General features: G+C 34.1%; 1 protein-coding gene across 15 annotated transcripts in view; it reads left to right on the top strand.

The window, feature by feature from the left end:
• Window positions 1–9,340, top strand: part of LOC116849465 (glutamate-gated chloride channel) — a 157,035-nt gene that overhangs the window by 15,331 nt on the left and 132,364 nt on the right. For 5 of the 15 annotated variants that reach the window (XM_032826610.1, XM_032826609.1, XM_032826608.1 and 2 more), the window contains exons 3-4: window positions 5,451–5,698; window positions 8,439–8,579. In XM_032826610.1, the coding sequence (XP_032682501.1) occupies window positions 5,451–5,698; window positions 8,439–8,579 (389 nt within the window). Of the gene's footprint in view, window positions 1–434; window positions 5,824–8,438; window positions 8,580–9,340 lie in introns of those variants that run through there. The other 10 variants (XM_032826621.1, XM_032826620.1, XM_032826617.1 and 7 more) reach the window with 4 other exon arrangements.

The raw sequence follows: 9,340 nt of genomic DNA, 5'->3' as shown, positions 1-9,340 counted from the left end.
AAAAAAAAATACGTGTCTAATGTTTTTTGATGCTCTACAACATATCCAATGCTCATCAAATTCGGTGAGGGACGCCCCCGACCGTTTCCTTGTCAGTCAAAATGACAGTGGCGCAGTAGGTAAGGTAAACGATTCAAGAACAAGAGGTCTCAGGTTCGAATCTCGAATGGTAAGCAAATTTTCGAAGTACAATTTAATTTGAATTAAGTAGCATATAAAACAATATAAAGTGAAAACTAAAAACATATATATTTTATAAATTTAAGAAAAGTTTAGGAAAAAAGAAAGTCTATAATTGTATATATTTTAATAAATATTTTTATAATATTTATGATAAATATTTATGATCTATTGAAGCTAAAGTAAAAAAAATATTTATGAAATATTTTGATAAATATTTATAAAATATTCAAATAAATCTTATAAATATTTTGTAAATATTTTATAAATATTTTGTGCTGTCTGGGTATATATGATTTATCCTTTTAATTTACAAATTACAAAATTATCTTGTAAATTACAAATCCGGATGCTACTTTTATATGTCCATTGAACGTCCATCGAATATTCTGTGAACATGTCGAGGACTTCAGCATGTCCTCCAATTTCATACGGATATCCCACAAACGTCCATTGAATGAAGGACGTAAAATGGATGGCTTATGGATATCCCCAATATCCTTAAAGGACATTTTATGGGTATCCATAGGATATCCATGTGCCTGGGAATGACCTTGATCTTGACATATGTTGTAGAGGTCACTCTTCTGAGTGACCTTTTAAAGATTTTAACCGTCGGACGTTGTTTATTAAAAAGGTATTAACAATAGAAGTTGCAAAAAATGAATGTAATTTTTCAACACTACATATACAAAAACATAGAATTTGTAGGCTAGGAAGGTGCCTGCTGCTACTCTGAGTAACATTCAAAATGTTTTAACTAGCGCTCATTATTTGTTAAAAAGTTATTCACAAAAAAAAAGTACATTAATATCAACACCGAATATATTAAGTGTAATATGTAAACGGTAAGCGTAATTTTTTCTAACCATTTAGTTTTCATAGAGACACGTACTCACGTGCGTGCGTGCGTGCGTGCGCGCTAGGGGCAGGCACCTTCCTAGTCTACAAATTTGATATTTTTGTATATATGGTGTCGAAAAATTACATTCATTTTTTGCAACTTTTTTTGTTAATAACTTCTTAACAAATAACGTCCGACGGTTGAAGCTTTTTTATGTTATTCAGGACGATAACCTCTACAACATATATCAAGGTCAAGATCATTGGAGCTGACTCCCTTTTTATCAATATTTATCTTTAGTATTAGCCTCCCACTAATTCGTGGACAAGTGGCATGATGTAATACTCAAGCATTCACGAGAAATTTGAATCGAAAGTTTTTCATGCACCTTCTATGCCGAATTAGCGAAGGTGTTTAACAGATACCGGCGTAGCGAATAAGGCGCAGGACTAGCACGTTGCGCGTTGCATGTTCAAATTCTGATTTTTCTAATTTTTTTTCTTTATCTACATTTCCAAAATATGTGAAGACATGTGAAGTAAAAAAATTATTATTTAATAATTAAATTTAATATTAATATTTTAAATATATTTTATATTCACATACTTTAACGCCTGTAATCATATGAATTGTATTGATTCTCAATACAATTAAAGACTCCAAAGCCATTTTTAAATTTAAAAATTCTGCAAGAAATTTTATTTTTACATTATGTTACATGACTAGTCAGTACTACTTTTCTATTACTATGGAAGTTTTTCTGTTGTCAAAAAATCGATTATGAGGCAGCTATATCTGCCACCTGCGAAAACCTTTATTTTCTATCTGGTAAAGGGGGTAGAGACACGGGTAGCCCTTGCTTTAAATTTGGCTGTTTGGTTCACTCCATTGTCAGTCAAGCAGTCGTTTATAACGTGTTATATAATCCAAATTAATGACTGAAAGGAGTAGTTTTTTTAATGTAAATAACATCTGCTTTTCTTTAACAAATTTGAAAAAAAAAAACATATATTTGGAAGCTTTATTCAATGTGCTTCGTGTAAAGCAACATTGTGTTTCAAATGTTTTTTTGATGATTTTCATCCAAAAATTTGTACACTTTTCAAACAGGATTCCAAAGAGAATTCCGATACATGAAAATAAAGTAGATTTAAAAATGATTTTGGAGTCTTTAATTATATTGCGAATTGATACTATCCATATGGTTACAGATGTTAAAGTATGCGAAAATAAAATATTACATTTAAAGTATTAAACATTAAATTTAATAATAATTATTATATATTATTAAATTATCAATTATTAAATTTATAAATTATTTAATAATTATTTAATTTTTTTACTCCATATGTGTTCACATATTACAATATTTTGTAAATGTACATCAGAAAGAAAAAAAATCAGAAAAATTAAGATTTGAACATGCAATGTTTTAGTCCTGCGTCTTATTCGCTGCGCTACGCTGCTACCTGCTAATCTCTTTCGCTAATTCAGTATAGAAGACGCATGAGAAAATTTCGATGCAAATTTCTCGCGAATGTTTGAGTATTGCATCGTGTCACTTGTCCACGAATTAGTGCGAGGTTAGTACTAAAACATATCTGAAGTTGAACGAAATCCATGAGTACCTAGCCCTTCGCTTGTAAGACCGTATATTGAATATAAACATTCATGAACTTATTTTAATACTACAAAGAGAACGACACCTTTGAATGTCCGATAGAGTTATTCTGATTCTTATCAATGATATTATCGTATCAGTGACGACTTCTGAGTATGTGAAAAACATAATTTTCAAAATATAGACATTTTAGTTTAACATATTAGTTGTTCCGGTTAGTTTTGATGGATTTTGTGTAAAAAAGAAACACGTATATTTTAGAGAGACATTAAATTATTTTAATCAAAATATTTTCCACCGTTAGCTACAACTTTTTCCCACTTTTCTGGCAATAAGTGGATTCCGCGATAAAAGAAATGTTCGTCTTTCGAAGCAATCCATTCATCGAGCCATTTCTTTATTGCAACATATGTTTTGAAATGCTGATTAGTATCGCTGCATCGACCGAAATAAGTAATAATCTGAAGGAACACAGTCTGGTGAATACGCGGCGTGTGGTAAGACTTCCCATTGAAATTCCGATAACATATCTTTAACTGCTTTTGCAACGTGTGGTCGAACATTGTCGTGCAACAAAACTTGCATCACTTTGCGTTTTCTTTGAGCTATTATTCGACGTTTCTGGTTCAAAGCACGATTCAAATCGATTAATTGTCGTTGATAAAGCTCAGCAGTGACTGTTTGATTCGGTTTCAGCAGCTCATAATACACGATGCTCTTCATGTTCCATCAAATGCATAACAAAACTTTACTTTCGTGGATATTGAGATTTGGAGTCGATGTCGACCGTTGGCGAATTTATCCACGATCTTTTACACTTAGGATTGTCATAGTATATCCATTTTTCATCGCCAATTACAATTTGATACAAAAATTGCTTCTTTTTGTGACGAGAAAGCAATGAAGTGCAAATGGTTAAACGATTCTGAATAGCCAATTTAGACAATTTGTGTGGAACCCATTTGCCTTCTTTTTGAATCTTTTTCATTGCGTGTAAACGATCAGAAACGGTTGATTTACCAACATTTAATGTTGTAGCTAATTCTTGAAGTGTTTGAACTGAGTTTTCATGCAACAATGTCTGCAATTCGGCATTTTCGAACTTTTTTAATTGACCTGAACGTTCTTTGTCTTTCAAATCAAAATCACCATTTTTAAATCGTCGATACCAGAACTCACACGTTTTAACTGATGGAGCAGATTCAGAATAAGTTTCTGAGATGAGCTTCGGTAGCTGTTTTCTTCGAATCAAAGCAGTAAAATAATAGATGCCGAAGATCTTTATTACGTTCCATGTTTAGTTGTACTAAACAATGTGTTTATGTTTACGAATGCACAGAACATGTCAATTTGTTTGTAGAGATGTCCTAGCTTTGATATAACGTATCCATTTTCAAAATGTTTCCAGTAGATTTGTAGTCATAGCCATCTACAGTAAATCCTCAAAACTAACCGGAACACCTAATATTACAAAAAGATTATAATTATTGGAATTGGATACGAATCTTTCACAATTAAATTATTCACTTTTCTAAAATCAACACAAAAACAACTACCGTCATCCTTTTTTTAACTAAAACTGCAGGAGACATCCATGGACTAGAAGATCCAATTTTCAGTGCGTTCTACTTTAAAAATAATTAAAAGACAAGAGATTTTCCTAAACTATGAAAAACAGAAATGACAACAGTAAGAAAACCTCAAAGGAGTCAGAACACAACGAAAGTCAACTCCCTTAGGCATTCTAATTAAGCAAGCAAAAGAAACTCGATTACTACAATGTCTAACTTTCAGGAAACCAAAATAGGAAATTGTTTATATTTCCATATATGCTTAACCGTTATAGTTTACATAATGACGAGTTTCATAAAAAATATAATTTCCACGAATTTCTTCCTGACTTTTAAACATAATTTTCTACAAACATAATTTTCTACAATAAAATGCATTATAATTGTTACTTATTCTTGTCTTCTATACTAAATATAAGACGACTAATGAATGGATACAGAATAAAATATAAATTTAATCGAGATTACCAAACTAAAATTTCAAATAATAGTTTACATACTGTCTTTATAACACTGATAATTAAATAAAAATTCAAAATGACTCTTTTGGGCATCTGAGGTGAATCATGAAATAGTCAATACCATCGATCTCTTCCGTTACTTTTTCAGTGCGTTCTACTTTAAAAATGATTAAAAGACAAAAGATTTTTCTAAATTATGAGAAATAGAAATGACAACAGCAAGAAAACCTCAAAGGAGTCAGAACACAACAAAAGTCAACTCCCTTAGGCATTCTAATATTAAGTAAGCAAAAGGAACTCGATTACTACAATGTTTAACTTTCAGGAAACCAAAATAGGAAATCGTTTATATTTCCATATATGCTTGACCGTTATAGTTTACATAATAACGAGTTTCATAAAAAATATAATTTCTACGAGTTACTATCAGAGTGCAATGCTTTATATAAGAAATAAGCCTTTATTTAATATTATTTGCTTATTCCATCGTCGGTTCCTTTACGTGGCAATAAGATGTTGCATTGAATAGAAGAATCAGTAACCTCGATTCTGTTTGAATTTATTATTAAATTTGATCGAAGTGCATTAATTGGTCAAATCTTGGATTACATTCCGATATCCTTCTTTTACGCCGTGGTCGAGTGAAACGACCTTCGAGGTATCCAGATACGGAAGGCCACCTGCAGGAAGCTCTCTCGCGAAGAACGCGCCGCTGCCACGGCGTGAACTCGCCAGGTTTCTTCCGAATGCGCCTACAGTGCATTGTGTTGCAGCTTCGAGGAGGGCAAGTCGGACAAGGAGATCCTGGACAACTTGCTGCTGTCGGCGCGTTACGACAAGCGGCTTCTGCCCCCGGTCCAAGGTACACTGAGGCCCCCACCCCACATCCGTCAAGATGACTACACCCTTGACCTCGTACCTAAAGACCTTGACTATCCAGAGCACCTCGAACATCATCGGCACCGCTACCACCACACAGCACCACACAACCACAGCTCACTGCTCACCCCTCGTCGTAAGGGTACTCTCTATAAATCTTTCGACCTGTTCGAAAATATGAGAGGAAGGAAGTGCGAAAGGAATATACATAGAAAGGCGATAAGAAAACGCGGCCGAGAAAGCGAAACGCGATTCAAGTGAGAGGAGGTGTGTTCGAGCGAACAGTTGCGTCCGTTTCAAACGCCGTGCGTTCGCGCGTGAATAGCATTCCCAACCTCTTTCATCTGCCGATTACCTCGTCAATTTTTAAGTCGGCTCGACCTTAAAACAAAATTTGCGCGTGTCTTTCTTCGTCAGCTCTGACAGATAAAAGTGCTGGTAGCTAATATCCATGTGCTACATTCAATCCATTTGATTTGGTGTTTCCGCTTCGCGAAAGACTCTCTCCCGTGTATCTCATGAGAAAACGATTTTCTTTGAAGTTACTACCGAAAGGATGTTAAGTATAAAGGAAATTTACGTTAGATACAACTTCTTCGAAGTTTTCGCAAAATTATAAGGCAACACTGCGTAATTTAACGCTCATTCATCACTTGTCGCACAAATCTGACTTATGTTAAAAAATTACCGTATTCTCTAAAATACAATCAATATATTCTTCACTGAAATGTGCTATACTTATAACTGATGATTCGGTTATAGCACTGCAATCAAAAAAATCTCATTGACAAGATCAGTTAATAATAGTGACTTTACAGTTTGAAAATGTAGTTAATAGGTTTGTGTTGTTTGCATTTTTGACACTTATACATCTAACTCCCGTCGTACACTGACCTTTCTTTAGAAAGAAAAGTTCTTATTGGATTTCGCTTATTGCGTCTAGTGTGCAACGGATATTGGATGCAAAAGTGTCAAAAATGCAAACGACGCGAACAAATCTGATACCATCACACGTAAATTGCATGGAAACCATTAATTCCATTACTACGAACGCAAAAAGTTGGATTTCATGCAACGTATAACGAATTCATGTACTATACATTTCGCAGTAAAATCTTACTCCCAAAATGGGAGTAACCTGGTCAAAATCAATGAAATATACAATCAAAAAGTAAAATGAGGATTATTTTCACTGCAAATTAGTGAATATTGACTGCTTATTAGTGAAATACACCGCTTTTACTGATTTAATCAGAAATTCTTTTACTGATTCACTTTAAAGGAGTACGATAGATATATTTAACTAATTCGTTGGGAAAATAAAGACGTTTCCTCGATGGCACGAATATAGTCGGACAGAATCGCGATTCTACGCGCTGGCGATTCGATTGGTATTGGAAATATGCCAGATGATAATATTTATAATACTTTATAGGGCCGCGGGGTGCCTAAGTTATTAATGGCTCCACGCCGAACTATCGCAGACGTGGTTAGTAGTAATGACTGTGTTTATATGTGTGGAAATGGTGCCAGCACCTCTAGTTATTAACATCTGCTAAGAAATTACACTTATATCTAGTGCACTGTCGCCGTTATACGTTATGACCCATGAAGCGAGATTCGTATAATTTGTCCATCAATTAATCAGTTTCTAATTTCGACATTTAGGAGAGTTAACGAGATCGACAATGAGCTCGTTGCAAACAGAAAATAATTTTGTATATACACATATATAGAACCATGTACACAGAATCCATTTTTAAATATATAACCTATTTTTACGTATTTAACGATCTAATGTCATGAGGGGGAGAGAGAGAGAGGGGGAGGGGAGAGGGAAAAGAAAAGGGAGAGAGAAAGAAACCTTCTCTTTCTTAATTTTCCACATACCTTTGTATCGTTGCTCCTTTGTTCTGGAAATGAAATCAGCATTTCAAAAATTACTAACGTTATATATGCGCTTAACTACCACGGGAACACGAAAGTTCCACCGAAAGATTCATATCGGCAATGTTTCATATGAATAGATAATCAAGATTTAACGCGACGAAAGAAAAATCGCGCTGCAAATGCATGAGCCAGATTGTCCCCCGAGAAAAAGTCAGGTATTCAAGAAGCAGAGCGCATTTCAGTTGTATGAAGATTGCATTATTCAGACTTCGTCAGTGGAACGGCTTCATACGAGTCGCGCGCGATAACAGAGTACCGATTCTTTTGTGTAGTGTTCTAGATCCGCAGCTGCCCAGCATCATATATAATTTGTAAATATAGTAAATATATTTGAAAATAATGAAGAACTACACTTAGCTGATAATGATAAAAATTGAAATAACACAGTTTCTCAATAATTAACTCTGCTATTGTGGAAAGTTTCAGAGAAAAGGCGTGACGTGGGCAAGGGTTGTTTGGTATCATAGAAACACACATACACTGAAAGACCTATATAGTTGTCATTATTCTTCTAAAAACACTGTTTCCCATAAACAGTATCATATGATTGTATAAATATACATATTTATCAAACGAATTACAACGGTATATTATTAAAAAAGTATAAGCAGTAAAGTTAAAAGTATAATAGTATAGCAAAGTTCAAATGGAAGGCAATATATGTAAATTTTCTTTTCTATTTCATACACACATGAGAACATAAGAATTTTTGCATTATAGTTTCTATTCTTCTTTGCTTTAATTGTTAAAAATATAAGCCGTATAGATCGAGGTTTAATCATAAGCAAAACATAATGAGACGAAGAAAACAAATTTCGGATAAGAGATTTAGAAAGTCAACTGTTTTTTTGAAGTCATACATTTAAGCGAAATAGACCAAAGAATGCACCAAATAAGGATAAAACGTAGGCAAGGGCTGTTGGGTGTTACAGATGCTGATTTCTGCTGCGGAATGAGATGGCCTGGTGACACCACCGGCTTGACAAACCGGTCGTCGACCTTCTCTAACGACCCCAAGAACCAGAACAAAAACCACTACACGCCGCACCAATACCTCCGCACTCACCTTCGCGGTCCGTCCTTTAGATTTTACTTCTTGTTATTACATAATGCCATCCATATAGAAGATAATACACTGATCATGGTATTTTGATCAATTTAAATTGGTCTACTCAGCTTATTCAGTACCGATTCGATCTATTCGGCTTACCATCTTTGTCCAACTTTGCATTCGAATTTATTTTAGATAAATACCTCGGCTTAAATAAATTACAAAAAATATTTGTTGTCTTAGTACGCAGAAGAATGCCTCAAGAAGAAATGTTCATGTGGTAGGATTTATTCCTTTGTTTGCGCGTATAATTGAATTTATGAATCGTTAATGGTTCGAGGGTTAATAGAGTTAAATATTTTAGAAAGAAACAACTCTTAGGAAATTTATATCTTGACTTGCTATTGTTTACAGATCGTTAGACTGTTATCTTGATTCAATGTCGAAAGAAGTGAATTATTTCCATGCGATATAACAGGCGATAAGTTCTAAAACAAAAGAGTCGTCTCTCAAGTGGGAATAATTAAAACCTTTTGAGAAGTACCGTAATCATAGCTACAACGAAGTGTAGCTAATTCTAGGTAACTATTGATCAATAACTGATCAATGGCAGCAGTTGGTCGAGTTAAGTACTGAATGGGACATGTGTCGACCGTTCATGCGAGGGTTTAGGGTCGATATACATGCATACGTGTGTCTCCCTTATGATATATGTGAGAATTAATTTTATTTTGTCACAATAAATGTATTGTCATTTAACTTATCTTAAAGAGAAGTGCTAAA

This window comes from Odontomachus brunneus, unplaced genomic scaffold (genome assembly GCF_010583005.1).
Source record: "Odontomachus brunneus isolate Ranch 3 - 2012 unplaced genomic scaffold, Obru_v1 Obru_scaffold_116, whole genome shotgun sequence".
Classification (NCBI taxonomy): Eukaryota; Metazoa; Arthropoda; class Insecta; order Hymenoptera; family Formicidae; genus Odontomachus; species Odontomachus brunneus.
This window is presented reverse-complemented; position numbering and strand designations above follow the sequence as displayed.